The sequence below is a fragment of the Lagenorhynchus albirostris genome, chromosome 19 (genome assembly GCF_949774975.1).
Source record: "Lagenorhynchus albirostris chromosome 19, mLagAlb1.1, whole genome shotgun sequence".
Taxonomy (NCBI): Eukaryota; Metazoa; Chordata; class Mammalia; order Artiodactyla; family Delphinidae; genus Lagenorhynchus; species Lagenorhynchus albirostris.
In genome coordinates, this window is record NC_083113.1 from 40938643 (window position 1) to 40954086 (window position 15444).

General features: G+C 51.8%; 1 protein-coding gene across 7 annotated transcripts in view; it reads right to left on the reverse strand.

The window, feature by feature from the left end:
• Positions 1-15444, reverse strand: part of TK2 (thymidine kinase 2) — a 78170-nt gene that overhangs the window by 12871 nt on the left and 49855 nt on the right. For 4 of the 7 annotated variants that reach the window (XR_009536969.1, XR_009536970.1, XR_009536971.1 and 1 more), the window contains exons 1-6: positions 13919-14058; positions 12645-12682; positions 8227-8301; positions 5806-5859; positions 3168-3257; positions 861-934 (exon numbers count right to left, since the gene is read on the reverse strand). Coding sequence is in view for 4 of the 7 variants with exons in the window: in XM_060130427.1 (XP_059986410.1) it covers positions 861-934; positions 3168-3257; positions 5806-5859; positions 8227-8301; positions 12645-12682; positions 13919-14033 (446 nt within the window). In the remaining 3 variants the exon portion in view is untranslated. Of the gene's footprint in view, positions 1-860; positions 935-3167; positions 3258-5805; positions 5860-8226; positions 8302-12644; positions 12683-13340; positions 13707-13918; positions 14059-15444 lie in introns of those variants that run through there. The other 3 variants (XM_060130429.1, XM_060130430.1, XM_060130428.1) reach the window with 3 other exon arrangements.

Genomic DNA, 15444 nt, shown 5'->3' on the forward strand with positions numbered 1-15444 from the left:
CAGGGAGGCTGGGACCACAGCTGCAGATGGGAGGGAACAGGGAGGCAGGGTGTAGAGAGTGGAAGGCAGATATCAGGACCAGCTCTGTGAGGGAGTGAAGCTCAAAGCTACCAAGAAGGGAGACGCAGAGAAGAAGCTGCAGCCCATTCCCCAAGACCCCCAAACATCAGCAGTCAACTGAGCGCAGGAGTGGAGGACCCCACACCTCTGAGGCCACAGCACTGAGGGCCACCAGAAGCCCCCCCAGCTAGGTCTGTGTGACAGAGTCTGCTCCCACGAGGGCAGAAGACAGCTGTGAGTGAAAACACAACAAATAGCATGCACACTGCTGGACTGATGGCTCTGAATCTTCACCCCTCCCTGTCTCCTCCCACTGTGCCATGTAACCCACAGGGCCCTGCCCCCTCTCAGACTGGGGTGGGCTGGTGTGACCTGCTCTGGCCAATGGATGTTAGCGAACGTGAAGCAGAGACCTGAAAAGAACTACGGTGCTTTTGATCTGCCATAGCCATGAGATGTGAATGCCCAGGCCAGCTTGCCGGTCCCAGAAGGAGGATCAGCAAGCAGATGAGAGATGAGTCACCCCAGTCACCCTCACTGGGCCACCCCAGACCAGCCAACCCCTGGACATATCATTGAGCCAGCCAAGGTCAGCAGAGCCGCCGGGCCGGCCGCCCTGGACAGCCGAGCCATCAGCGCGGAGAGCTGTCTGTCACTGAGGCCTTGTGGTTGGTTGTTACACAGTGTTACTGTGGCAACACAGTAGGTACTCAGTATGTGTCAATTAGATAAATAAGTTTCAATTTCATTTCTAAAAATGTAATGGTTTAATAAATTATCGATTGTGCAAACTACGGTACCTTCTATACAAGTTTTCTACAAAAACGTATCTTGCGCTGTGAATTGACCGCTCCATCAACCGTACAGGCAACGTCTACAAGAAAACAAAAAGTGATTCACTAACTCAGGCAAAGAGGAAGGGGTCAGGAAGCCTTGAAGAATGCCTGTTGCTCCCCCTGCCTATGGTCTATGCTGAATACAAGAATTGAGAAGCCTCAGGAGAGGGAGGTGGACACCAGAGAACCGTGTGTCCCACGTTAGGCTCCCTGGGCCCTGGACCCTCCCCACACCATACCCTGAATCTCAGTGATCAGTGCAGCAAGGCCGGGTGGAGGGCCTGTCAGCAGCAGCCTCCTTCACAGGAGGGGTGAGGCTCCACTGGACTGTGGGTTTGGGGAAGTGCTAGAAAAACTGCCAAGTGCCCCCCGGGAAAGTGGTGGCAAGCACAAAGCGTGGTGATTATCATGGACCTAAATAGGATGCATTTGCTTAAGCGGAGGCACAGCTCCGAGAGAGCTGGGCTGTGGCTTTATGGAACCCCACCAGCATGCCTGCCAACCTCGCCGCCTCCTCACAGGGCTGGCTGGGGATCACTGCAGCCTTTCAAAACTGGAAAGGACTGTGCCCAGGAAGAGGGAGGACGACACTGACATGGCCCCTCTCTGCCAGCATGCACACACCCTCCACAGAAGGCCTTTCCCTTTGTCCAGTGTCCCATTGGGAAGCCGGAGGTGCTCTTACTCTTGACACCAAGTGGACAAACACTGCTCTCACTCAGCCTGGCCCACAGCATCCAATGGGGCCTGGACCAGCAAATCGGAGGCTGATTTAAAGCCATAACCCAGGAATTTCCTGACTCTCCTATTTGTCTATCTGTCCATCTGCCTTCTTTTCTGTTTTTCAGTCCTCTCCTTACTTATGACTCTCTGCTGCCCATCTTTTGCTAGTTCCCCATTTATCCCTCTCTCCTTCTCTTCCTCTTTCCTAGTCTGTCCATCTCTCTTTCTCTGCCTCCTTCCTGATAGATTTCCTTAAACAGAGGAACACACACACAGCCCGTTATATTCAGATATACTAGATACAATTTACATTTGCAATCGAGTGCCCACCCAGGAGAAGTAGGTTGCAGGCCAACCTCAGACCATACTCTGACATGGATCTTTTAGACAGATTTTTGGGGAGATAGAAATTTATATGGTTCTGCTCATATCTTTTTCTATTATTAAAAGACACAGATTTGTAGAAGAATGATAGCTACGGCTGCAAGTGCCCAGCCTTGCATCAAACCACTGAATGGCTGTATCAGAGAAACTGGCCGATGGATCTCCTGTCTCCTTCAAGGAGAGCCTCCAAAGCCAGTCTCTTAGGTGGTACTTGCCATTCTGAACCACGGGTGCCAATCGGATCTCTCAGTCAGCCTTTCTTCTAAGAGACTCTGCCCCTATTCACACCCTGCTGATGGAAGGGGCCTAAGTGGCCGTGTTTGTGACCTGCCCCAATACCTGACTGGACCAGGGCTGGACACCTGACCCAAGCTGAGCCAATCAGATTCTTTCTCTCAAGAACCTGAACTGAGAATGTGAACAAGCCTTGTGAAGGTTAGATCAGCAGCTCTCATGCAAACAAATTTGCAAACAAATAAGGGATATGTTAAAATCACCTGGAGAGCTTGATAAAACCCAGATTGCTGGGCCTCACCTCAGAATTTCTGATTCAGCAGGTCCAGGATGGGGCCAGAAAATGTGCATTCCTAACAAGTTTCCAGGTGCTGCCGCTGCTCCTAGTACAGGGACCACACTTTGAGAAGAGCTGAGTTAAAGGGAGTTGAGCCCAGGAGCGATCGGGTCATGAAGACTCGGGCTTACATGGCATCATAGCAAGTTCTTGACTAGCTGAGGTTGGTGGGTGGGGGCACTGGAGGCTGGTCCTCAGAGAGCTGTAGGAACAGAGACCTTCACCCCAGAGACAGAGAAGGCTGAGCAGCTCTGAAGGCCCAGTGGGGCTTCCTTGTGAGGTTTCCCTTCCTGGCAACCACATGCCACTCATTTGAAGAAAACTGTGTTTAAGAAGGTTGAAACCATGGGCTTCCCTGGTGGCGCAGTGGTTGAGAGTCCGCCTGCCAATGCAGGGGACACGGGTTCGTGCCCCGGTCCGGGAAGATCCCACATGCTGCAGAGCAGCTGGGCCCGTGAGCCATGGCCGCTGAGCCTGCGCATCCGGAGCCTGTGCTCCGCAACGGAAGAGGCCACAACAGTGAGAGGCCCGCGTACCACAAAAAAAAAAAAAAAAAAAAAAAAGAAGGTTGAAACCAAGCATCTGAAATGTACCTGAGGACGAGTGTGCTGGTCCAGCATGGTGAGCTGCACATATGTCTGCAGCGTGAGGCCCCATCGACAGGCGTCCTGGTACATCAGACCCTAAAGAGGGGAGAATGCAGTGCTCTATCTGTAGGACTCCCAGCCCGGTCACAGAGTGGACAGAGACAGACACTGGAGCAGTTACAGGACAGCCTGGGAACAGCTATAATAGAAGCCTATATAAAGTCCCAGGGAACATTCATTCAGGCATTCAATCATGTTCACTGAGCCCCTACAGCCTGCTCTCTATCCAGCAACCAGTGAGCCTGTTATACTACAGGAGCCAGTTATCATCACTCCCCTGTTCAGGACTCTCCCTGGCTTCCCACTGCATTCACAATGAAATCCAAAGCCCTTACCAAGGCCCACAGGGCCCTAGACAATCACTTCCATCTTCTCTTGTCTCCAACCATTCTTCCTTTGGCTCTGTGAGCTTCCAACCACATGAGCTTCCTTACTGTTGCCCAAACACCCAAGTGTGATTTCAGCTCAGGGCCTTTGCATCTGCTGTGCCTTCTGTCTGAACACTCTCCCCCAGACACCTGCACTGCTCCCTCCCAAGCTTTGTTTAGGTTTCTGCTCAAATGTCACTTTGTCAGAGATGCCTTCCCAACTATCCTCTCTAAAACAGAATCCACCCCCTCAATCACTCTCTACTGCGTGTAGATACAAAATACTTCCTGCTCCATGTTCCACTTGCTAATAATCCTATTCTGGGGCTTCCCTGGTGGCACAGTGGCGGAGAGTCCGCCTGCCAATGCAGGCAGGGGACACGGGTTCGTGCCCCGGTCCGGGAAGATCCCACATGCCGCGGAGCGGCTGCGCCCGTGAGCCGTGGCCACTGAGCCTGTGCATCCGGAGCCTGTGCTCCGCAACGGGAGAGGCCACAGCAGTGAGAGGCCTGCGTACCGCAAAAAAAAAAAAAAAAAAATCCTATTCTGCTCTTTTCCACATTTTTGCTTCTTTTTCTCTTGGTGCTAACTAATAAAACTCCAGTGCTCTGCATTGAAAACTGCTAACTCCTAACTGCGGGTGAAAGAATCTCAGAAAAGTTAGGAGAAACACTCCCTCTTGCCTGACAGCTGCAGAAAAAAAGACCTTTCTGCATCAGAAAACTGATTCAGATAAAGTGATGACCTGAGACTTTTCACAAAACTATCAATCTTGCTCCTCTGTCTAGAGTGGAAACTTGTGTAAAAATATCTAATTCTATTGCTTTATTATAAAACTGTCATTGGCAATGCTCTTTGTGCCACGGATACTCAGACTTCTGAGACTGGGACTGGGTCCTGTGAAAGTCACCTCTAACCCCTAACGTCTGCAACTCTAGTTGTCTTACATAACAATCCAGCCCTGGTTCCTCTGGGTTTCCTAGAAGACAGGAATGTTTCTGAGCTTCCTTGTATGCCCACGACTGGCATTCCATCCTCTCCCCCTTGCTGAGAGGTGAAACCCTTTTCCCGTCTCTGGGATTCTTTATTCAAAAGCTCTGAGAGGTTTTGCCTTATTTAAATAATATCCCTCTACCTGCTTTAGATGCCTTCTTGGCTCCTGTCACCACCGGCCGTATCACACACTTTTTAATTGCCTTCCGCCTCCCCACACTGGGATATTGGGGCCAGCAGAGCAGAAGCTTCAAGGTGCTCACCGCCCCAGCGTCTAGAATAGTGTCTGGCACATGGCAGGCATGCAATGAATACTGGCTGAATCAATCAGTGAACAAGCACCTACTAAGTGCTCAGCACTGTGCTATGTTCTAGCAAAAAACCGTGAGCCAAATGAGACACAGTCCCTGCCCTTAGGGGAACTCAGAGTCTAAAGAACCACACAAGGAGATGCCATTTGTGTTGCTAGAAATGACGGGACAGCACAGGCTCCCCCTAGTCCAAAGTTCAAACCTAGATCTGTCATTTACCAGCTGTGTGACCTTGGGCAACCTATTTCAGCCATGGTTTCCTTACCTGAAAAACGAAACTAATCGTTCCTCCATCATGGGACAGGAGCCCAGAACCAGCATCCCTTTCTTGAGCTCACTCTTACAGGACCCAGACTCCACCCACCTCTTTCAAGCAGCCAGAGTTGAGCCTTCTGAACGGGAAGGAGGTGGGAGGGGCACAGGCACATTACAGCCCCTACTTACCAGGTCCACCCTTGGGAAAGCAGACTGGTAGCTTCAGGGTGAGCCTGAGGCAGCCCCTGGGCATTGGCAAGTGCAAACCCCAATCAGAGGTTTACCAAGGAAGCTAGTTACTTAGGGACAGGTCCTGGGGGGCTAGGCCTGAGGAGACCTGGGTTTCTTCTAGGGGAGGGTGGGGTAAGAATGAGCAGCAGGAGAAGGACCCCCCGGTAGCTGGGGCCGACCACTTGGGATAGTTTGGGATAGCTGACAGGAGGTCCCTGGGCTCCTTACATGCCCAGCCAGACCTCAAAGAACCTTGACCTCCGACCATCGACATGCCGCCATTTTCCCTTTGTCCCCTCCCTCTCCCCCACCACCCAGCGAAGAGCAAGGACACGTCTGGACAGGGTGCAGGCTCAGGCACCAGCAGCGCTGCTCCTGCACACTTAAGGGGCAGCTGGCGGTTCACACATAGAACAACACACTCACCAGAGGATTATGGCCTCGGACATTTCTCCACTTGGGCACGGGCTCCGTTAACACCTGTCAGGAAAGAAAACATCAGAGAGCTGCTGCTCCTCAGTTCTGAGCTCTGTGAAGGCTCGTGTTAGGGGTGGGATTGGGGAGAGTCAAGATTTGGGCGCCCAGGGTGGGCCAAAATAGTGGAGCAACCCTCCCTGCGAGGCCACAACTCCATGCAGATGTGGCTCCAGGCGCAGCTTCGAGCAATGACTTGAGAACCACTCTGCCCACCCCTGTATACGAGCATATGCACACGCCACTTCTCCTGCCGCCACAGGAGCTCCCGGGGGCAAGTGGGTTCTCCCAATCCCCCCTCCACGTGTTCCACCCTGCCCCTTACTGCCCAGCACATCAGGAAGGCAGGGAGGTGAGAGAAGCCACGAGGGAGGCTGCTTCTCGCACTTCAGGCTGCAGCTTGCACCCAGCTTCCGGTCTGGGGGCTCTCCAGCGACCTTGGCAGTGTGCTCTGCCTCCCTTTCCTCCCTCTGATCTCTGTGTTGGGCACACTGACGGCAAAGAGTCCTGTTTCTTTAGTAGCCTCCCTAAGCTGTGCAGGTGTGTGCCGGAAAGGATTTAAATGGTGCCCTTGGGACTTCCCTGCTGGTCCAGTGGGTAAGACTCTGTGCTCACAATGCAGTGGGTCCAGGATCGATCCCTGGTGGGGGAACTAGATCCCGCATGCATGCCGCAACTAAGAAGTCCGCCTCACGCAACTAAGACCCTGCATAGCCAAAATAAATAAATAAGTAAATGGTGCTCTCGGGGCCAAGATTTTGAGAATATCCGGATCCCTCTGTGGACCTTCAAGTCCATGTGAGTAGGTGCCACAGGTCACAAGAGACCAAAGGAAAGCAATGCATGGGACCCTTGAAGAGTAACCTCTCCCCACCTTTTACCCCTCTGTGCCTTTGCTCATGCTGTTGTTCTGCCCAGTATGCTCACCTCACCTCATTTCACCTCAACTTTCATTACATGGAAAACTCCTATACATCCTTCAGAATCCAGTTCAAATATCCCTTCCTCTGTGAATCATTCCCTGTTCCTCCCAACCTCCCTCTCCTTCTTCTGGGTCTTCAGCACTCTGGTCCTGTCCCCTGAGTAGCATATGCTGTACCACTCAGGCCCACCAGAGGCTGGGACACAGGCAGCCTTGACCTGTGCCCCATCTGTGGCACTGTCACTCAACAAATACTGAGCACCCACTGTGCCAGGTGCCAAGGATTCAGCAGGAGAAAAACCACCCCAGCCCTGCTTTCATGCTTTCAACTTTAAACTTACTGGGGAAGCAGACATTAATCAGGTCATCACAGAAAGCAACACATATTTTCAAACCCCGAGAAGTAGTACAAAATAAGGATACAGGGCTTCCCTGGTGGCGCAGTGGTTGAGAGTCCACCTGCCGATGCAGGGGACGCGGGTTCGTGCCCCGGTCCGGGAAGACCCCACGTGCCGCGGAGCGGCTAGGCCTGTGAGCCATGGCTGCTGAGCCTGCGCGTCCGGAGCCTGTGCTCCGCAATGGGAGAGGCCACAACAATGAGAGGCCCATGTACCACAAAAAAAAAACAAAAAACAATAAACAAGACAAAACAAAACAAAAAGGATACAGAGGAGCCAGAAGAACCTACACCATGGAGGGTAACCTAGCTGGGGAGGTCAGAGGGCAGAGCTGAGATCTGAAGGCTGGGTGGTTTTCCTAAAGCCAAAAAGCTCTGCATACTATAGAGCCAAACAAGGGCATGGCCCCCGGAGCAGACAGCCTGGGCTGGGACATGGCATCACATGCACTAGCCATGCGACCCTGGCCAAGCCACGTCACCTCACTGAGTCTCAGTTTCCTCCTCTGCAACTGAAGTAATAACAGGACCTGTCTCATAGCGACTACTCCTGTAAGAATGAAATCAATTAGATAATATAACGATGCCTCAACACAGTGCCTGGCATAGAGTATTACCCTCATTAGCTGTTCACTCTCCTTGCTGACGGTATTGTTGTTGTACATTGGCTCCAAGGTGTTCAGTGAGAATACACGTGCTTCTAAAGTGTCAGCGAGAGTTACACAGCTCAGGACAGGTGTGTCGGGAGGCCCCCAGACGCCCGCCTCCCCGGGTCTGAGGAGTCACTAGGAGGACTCACAGGATACAGCATACAGTCATACTCGTAGCTAAGATTTATTACAGTGAGAGGTGACAAAGCAGAATCAGCCAAGCAGAAGGGTGTGTGGAGCAAAATCTGGGGGAAAACCAGGCACAAGCTTCCAAGGGGCCTCTCCCTCCTCTCACACAGGATGCATTCCCCCAGCAACATTTCTATAGGGCAGGTCCGGTTTGCACCCTTTATAAATGCACCAAGCTTTTGCAGGTTCCTTCAAACCTGGCGTGGAAGCTGTACCTCGATGTCAGCTGTGTTGGAGAAGAACTCCAGGCACGTTGTCTTCCCGCTTGCAATATTGCCCTCGACACATATCTAGCAAAAGACAAACGCATGTTAGGATCAGAAATCGAGTGCCTGGGGGAATACCAGGAAGAATTTCTAGGGAAGGGCTCAGGTGAACAGCATAATTGGTTCAGCCCAAGACTCCAGTGTGTACACGAAAATCCCTCTGGAGGAAACCCCCAGGGTCCTGTTGTTAGTAATAGCAACCACCCGATCCTTCCCCTCAGTGGCAGGCTCCAGGCCCACCGCTGCTGGCCACCAGGCCACTGCCCTCCGGGACAGACACTCCCTGAGGTCAACCCCTAGACCCCACATAGCTTGCCCTCGGCCGCGCTAGCTCTGCCCTTCCCTAGCTCAACTCCTCAGACTATTAGATTTTAGGCCTAAATGTCCTGCCTCCTTCACCAGAACCTAATGGCTTTAAGGATGGGAAGCGTGTGTACGTTACCTAGAACCTAATGCATTGCTCTGTGCAGAAAAACATGCTTGGCCGTGGACTGGAAGGTATGAGGACAGGAGAAAAGGACTAAGATGGGCAACATACACCAATCCTGCACTTAACCTTGCCAGAACCTGAGAAGCGGGTTCTAACATTTTCACAGAAGAGCAAAATGAGGCTCTAGAAGGGCATAAGGCAAGGAGTAGAGCTTGAACGTTCACTCTGCTCACACTAAGTGTACTGGGGGGGAAGGGGCTGTCTTGGCACTGGTGGGAGGAGTCTACCCATAAGAAAGACAAGGAGCCTCCTACAAGTACCCCACTGCAGGGAAAGAAAGCAACTGAAGCTGTGGTTCTCAGTCTTATGTATGTGCTACAATCACCTGGGAACTTTTAAGAATCCACAAAAGGAAGCCATAACCCAGGCCAATTCTGGCATGATCTCAGGGTGGGACTCAGGCCTCAGTACCTTGGAAAGCTCTCCAGGTGATTTCAACATGGAGGAAGCTGAGTACCACGGACCCATGGCAGGGTTTCTCAACAAGTGGTCCACAGACACCCTGCTCCAGAAGCACCAGCGGAGCACCCAGACCCTCTCAATCAGACTCTGGGTTGGGACCCTTGAATCTGCTGCCCAGCAATTCTGACAAAACGCTGCTCAGCCAGGACTGCTGGTGACACGGGCCAAATGGCTTTGGTTCCATCAGACCACGAGAGGAAATGGGCAGTTCCACATATGTGAGATGACAAACTTGCCCTTGACAACACATATTACATGTCCCCTGGGGTACACACAGCCAGAGGGGACCTGTCCTGCTGCACAGTGACCTTTACACCCAGGTTGGAAGCACCCACAGAGAAACGTGGGCCACTTAAGTGACTTGCCCCAGGTGCCAGGGTTGGCGGGGGAAAGAGCTAGAATTCACACCTAGGCCTGGCAACTCCCTTCTCATGACCCCAGTGGAGCCTCAGTCACACCCTGCATAAAACACAGGGGCACGGTGGGCTGTCTCACCTTGCCCCACCTCTACAAACTCTCGTCAGCAACTGGACTCTCTCTCAGTTGGCTGCAAAGATTTCCTCCTGCCTTGATCCTAACGGCTACCTAGGAGAGCTGGACGGACAATCGCAGTTCCAACAGAGGCCTGGCCCTCCAATCCGGGCTCCCTGTCAGCTTACTCCTTCAGCACAAGAAAACACAGTGAATGTGCAAAAGGGAGACCCCGTCAGGGCACCAGTGGATTTTATTTTTATTGTTGTTCTTTAAAGGAAACAACTTTTCCTAGATATTTAAAAAGAGGTCAACCTAGACATCATTCTGCACAGACTGTTTCTTTCCTGTTCATTGCAAGGAACGTGTTATTGAAATCCCTACTGTTGGATGTTACATTCCGTCCAGTTACTTTTATTATAAAACTGTGTTGTGACACCCATTTTTTTGATATGATAAGCTGTGCTGTGGTGAACATTCCTGTACATAAATCCTTGTCATTGGCTCTGATTATCCCCTTCAATAGACTTCTAGAAATATAATCAGTGCATCAAAGGATAAGTGAGTTTTTACAGCTGTTGATGCATGATGCCAAATTACCCTCCAAAATGCTGACCCAATTCACACCCCTTTTAGAAGGATGAGAGTGAGCCTATTAACATACTGTGCCAATGCTGGGCATATCCCATCCTAAATCTTCATTAATTTCATTGTTAATAATAATAATGTCTATAAAATTAGCCCCTGTGGGTTCTGTACTTTGCAAACATTGTCACATTGATCCTCACAACAATCACAGCTATGAATATTTGCACAGATGGGGAAACTGAGGCTCTAAGAGATTAAGGACTTATCCACCTCCAAGAGCAGAGCTGGGGCTGGAACCAGGTCTGAGGTCTGATCCACAGCTTTCATCACTCCATCTCCCAAAGCATTCTTTGTTAGGGAGGTTGAGCACTTTCTTATGTTTATTAGCCATTAATAAATTCACTCAGGAAATGTCTGTTCAGACTTTGTTCACCTGAAAACATTAGTCATTTCTTTTTAACCCGACTTTGGAATTTATTTTGTAATTCTGTGGTGGTGACTCACTTCGCAGCTGCAGCTCAGCCCAGATATTCCCTGTCCTGTCCAATCCCATGGGATGTCCCATGGGCACCACAATTTATCACCCCCCAACACCCACATATGGCTTCTCTTCCCGTTCCTGTCCTCAGGAAAGGCTGCACCATCCACCCAGACACCCTCAAGGCCCTGGATATCTTCTCTCCTCACCCAGCAACTCAGCAATACTTCTGAGCCCCACTTCCTACTCACCTGCAGAACCTGGCCTGTCTCCTAGGCCCCTAGTTAAGGTCTCTAACCCTCCTTGTGGGAGCAGACTCCCTGCTGGCCTCTCCCCCTCCAGTCCAGTCCGGCCAGGTCCCTCATCCCCTATCCATGGTCCACCACCTCTTCCTGAGACGTAAACCAGATCACAGCTGGTAAAGTCTTTCAGTGGCTCCGGGAGCTGGGATCTGTCTCCGGTCCTGTTTCCCGACCCCCAGGCCCTCCCCAGCCACCTCCCTGGGACTGGCCACAAGCCTCAGTCTCTCATCCCTCTGTGACTTACCCCTGCAGTTCCCTCTGCTCCAACACTCCTGCTTCGCCCTCTCCTCCTTCTCGCAGGAGGCCTCAAGTCTCCCCTCAGTCATCATCCTCTAGAAGCCCTGCCCCTACTCCCTGTTGTTCCAGATCCACCATTGTCCTATTCACTGGCATCCCCCCCATCCAACCACAGGCTCACTAACAACAGGGGCTGTTGGATTCCCAGGTCCCCAGGTCCACACAGGAACTCAGAGGATGTGAATGACTAAGAGCAGCCCTGGGCCTGAACGCAGGCTCCACATCACTTCCCATGGACCACCTACTGTGTGTCTGGGGGATAACAGACCACACCCAGAAAGCACCTAGGACAGGCCCGGCTCACAACAATGCTAGCTCAATAATTAATAGTACAATACTGCATCAGTTCCCATCCAGCTCAACTTACCAACCCCTTCCCCCTGCTATGATGCCTACGCCATACCCCACCCCACCTCTAGTTTCAACAAACTTCCATAAATCTCAAGCATTTTCATCACCAGTCCTCTCCGTGTGACTTCACTCCTTCCCAGGCCCTCTCCATCACCCCAAATACCCAGGGGGCCTCCCCACACCTTCCGCCTTCTGCATATCCCAGCCAAGGTACTCCTGCCCACACCCTCCAAGCAAATCCCTTTTCAGCCATATCTACCAACTTCCAGCTCCCTTAAGGAACTGAGTCTCTGGATCAACGGTGACTGAGATACTGCTCCCCACCGCAGCCTGCTAAAGTCTTAAACATCCCATGGGCATGTCCAGTTTGACCCTCCTTTGACCTTCAACCTCACACCAGCCACAGTCCCACCCCAGAGCTAGCACCTCCAAGTCACTGCACTGGTGGAACCCTTGTCTGTGGACCCCCATGAATTCTCTGTTATCCCTCCCCCACCTACCAGTCTCAGCATTGGTATTCTGGGGGCAGCGGTCAGCAGACCTGCCCTCACAGCCAGGCTGCCACCCACAAACCCAGTCAAACTAAACTTCCACTTTTCAAATCTCTTTGTAATCATTCATCAAGCTAATAGTCCAAATCCACCTAAAGGCTATGAATACATGTATTCTCCCACCTGTGTAGATTCTCAGGTAGGACATACCAGAAACTAGTAACAGAGGTGGTCTCTGGGGAGGGAGTCTGGGGCCCAGGAGGGGAGACAGACTTCCTTATCCCTGGAGATCCTCTTGTATTCGTTTTTATAACTATGTGCACATATTTAAAAAAAACTTCACTCCCCTCCTCAAAACATGTGTGTATTATGCATGTGTGTTTATTACACATATATAATCCTACACTGGAAAGAGTGCACATAAGAGGGAGACTTACCACTGATTTTTTCTCTTTTTCATTTTCTCTACCTTTATCTAGAAAAGAAAGGAAATCAATTTTTTAACTTAGTTTTAAATAGCCCACTCTTGGGCTTCCCTGGTGGCGCAGTAGTTGAGAATCTGCCTGCCAATGCAGGGAACACAGGTTCGGGCCCTGGTCTGGGAGGATCCCACATGCCGCGGAGCAACTAGGCCTGTGAGCCACAACTACTGAGCTTGCGTGTCTGGAGCTTGTGCTCCGCAACGAGAGGTTGCGACAGTGAGAGGCCCGCGCACCGCGATGAAGAGTGGCCCCCACTTGCCACAACCAGGGAAAGCCCTCGCACAGAAACGAAGACCCAACACAGCCAAAAATAAATAAATAAATAAATTTTTTAAAAAATTAAAAAAATAGCTTACTCTTCTTTGTCCTAATTTTCTAAACCACGACAAAAACAGTAATTTTTATGCTTGCTCCCTGGCCTAAAAATGTTTTCCAGTGACACCTGGGACCCTCCCTAGGTGGACGGAGGCAGGCCTACCACTGCTATCTACCTGTGTGACACTGAAACTGCCGCCGGGGTCCTGTTGGCACGTCAGGGCCCCAACTGTGCTCAGTTTTGGTCACTTAGTATACTCTGCTTTCCATTTTCCACACATTTTATATTTATGATCCTCACTGACGGGTGTCCAGCTAGTTAAAACGCAGAGTTACCTCCACTCGTAGCTCCGGGGAAAGAGTGGTTGGCGGGTGGGCCACTGAAAGCCAGGGGCGGGTTTCAGCACAGGACTCAGGCTTCTCCTGCAGACCCGGGGCTGACATCGCGGCCCACCCACCCCACAGGGGTTCTCAGGTGCCACTGAACACCCCGAGGCCAAAGAACGCCAGAACTTGGCCACAACAGGGGCTCTCACTTCTGAAGGGGAGGGTCTCCACTCCCAGCGGGAGAAACAGCGCACCTAACCCATCCACCGCTCGCCGGCATCTCCCCCAAGGCCCACAGAATGGGCCCAGGAACCTTGGGGGAGGGGGTTCTTTCCGCTCTTTAGAGGGCTCCCCAGCTCCGAACAAGAGTTGGGCCCGGAGCCCCAAGGCCCCACCCGCTCCCTGCCGGCTGGCGTCTGGGACACCAGCCAGCGACCGCCCCGCCCCTCCCCCCAGGCCGACCGAGGAAATCCCGGCGCCTCGGAGAAGGGGTTTCGGGTTCAGGCAGGTTCCGCGAGCTGAGGGCGCGGAGTGGGGCTGAGGACCGCCTCCGGGACGCCAGCAAAGGGAACTGAGAGACGCGTTACCCCGAGGCCAGGCCCAACGCTGCGCCCTTGGCAACCCCGGGCTGGAGGCGGGGCTCCCGGGCCTGTCGCGGCGCAGCGCCCAGGAAGCCCAGCTCCGCAGCGTCCGCAGCAGCATTGCCCCGCGGGCGAATCCACCGGGCCTGACCTTCCTTCCGGCGCACGTCGGCGAAAGCGCGGCCCAGCGACTGGGCCCGCCTCCGCGCACCGCCTCCAGCCCCGCGCCCGCCCCGCCCTGCCGGCTCTTAAAGAGACCCCGTCTCATTTCACCCTCTCTCCGAGAAGGTGAGGGGTTTGCAGCCTGGAAATCTTCCCGCCAACGAGACGCTGTTAGAATGAACCCATGATTTGGCAATACTCGGGGCATGGGTGGCCAATAACACCAGCGACTGATTGGTTAATTAACTATTGGAGATTAGTTAATTGAGCATCTGTTGTATCCAGGCACCTGGCACGCAAGGTGTCATTTATTCTTCCCAACAACCGTATAGGTGGATATTTTCAATCCCATTCTCCGGGCTTAGCTGATCCTTGGAAACTTAGGTAACTCGTAAAAAGTGATCAGAAGCATTCATTAAGGGGTGGAGCTGGAATTCAAGCTCATCTATCTTGCTTCACAGCCAGCACTCTTTCCTCTGAACTTTGACATTTCCAGGGTCTGGACTGTAAATATATTAGATCCCTCAGGAAGTTATTTTAAAAAAAAAACGAGAACAGGCCCCAAATGGAGTCGCTTATGCTAAGCCCCACTCACCAAACCAAGGCTTAATTATAGTTTTGGCTCTCCGGTCAATCAGGCTTCGTCTGATCAGCACTAGTTAGGTGACCTGCCTGATAGACCCCCTGCCATGCCCTAAAGAAAAGTAACCTTGCAATAACCAACTTCCTTGTTCTCGCTCCCTTCTGCCTATAAAAGTCTTTCATTTTGTACAGCTCTTCAGAGCTCCTTTCTATGTTAGATTGGGTGTGATACTTAGCAGGATCCTGTGGGGCTCCTGGGCACAAAAGCCTTTCTATGTGCCCCATCTCTTTGATTACAGGAAATAGGCTTCATTCAGCCTCTATGACCTTCCCTAAATTCCATCTGGCATATTCAAGCAGCTGCTAATTAGGGAAGGGAGGGGATGCAAGACAAAGGAGAAACAAACTGTCAAGAGAAACAATAAAAGAAAAAGAGAGAGAGAGAGAGACAATAAAAAAAAAGAGAGGGAGAGAGAAACAATAGTGCAGACTTGGGGCAAGGTCCTGGCTCCCCATCAAGCGATATACACGACAGTATCTTTGAGCTGTTTTGCAGATACTGAAACCCCCATCAGATGGGAGAAGTCAATGGTTAAGGACGGTATGCTGCCCACAAGCACGCAGACTCCAGACACCTTGGAACCAGAAGGTTGATGATGCTGACTCCCACTTACCACCAACCAATCAGAAGAATGTCCAGGAGCTGATCACGCCCTCTTTGAACAATTACTGTAAACCTTCTGACTAACCTCTCCAAGTTGGGACACACAGTTTTGAGGGCATTAGCG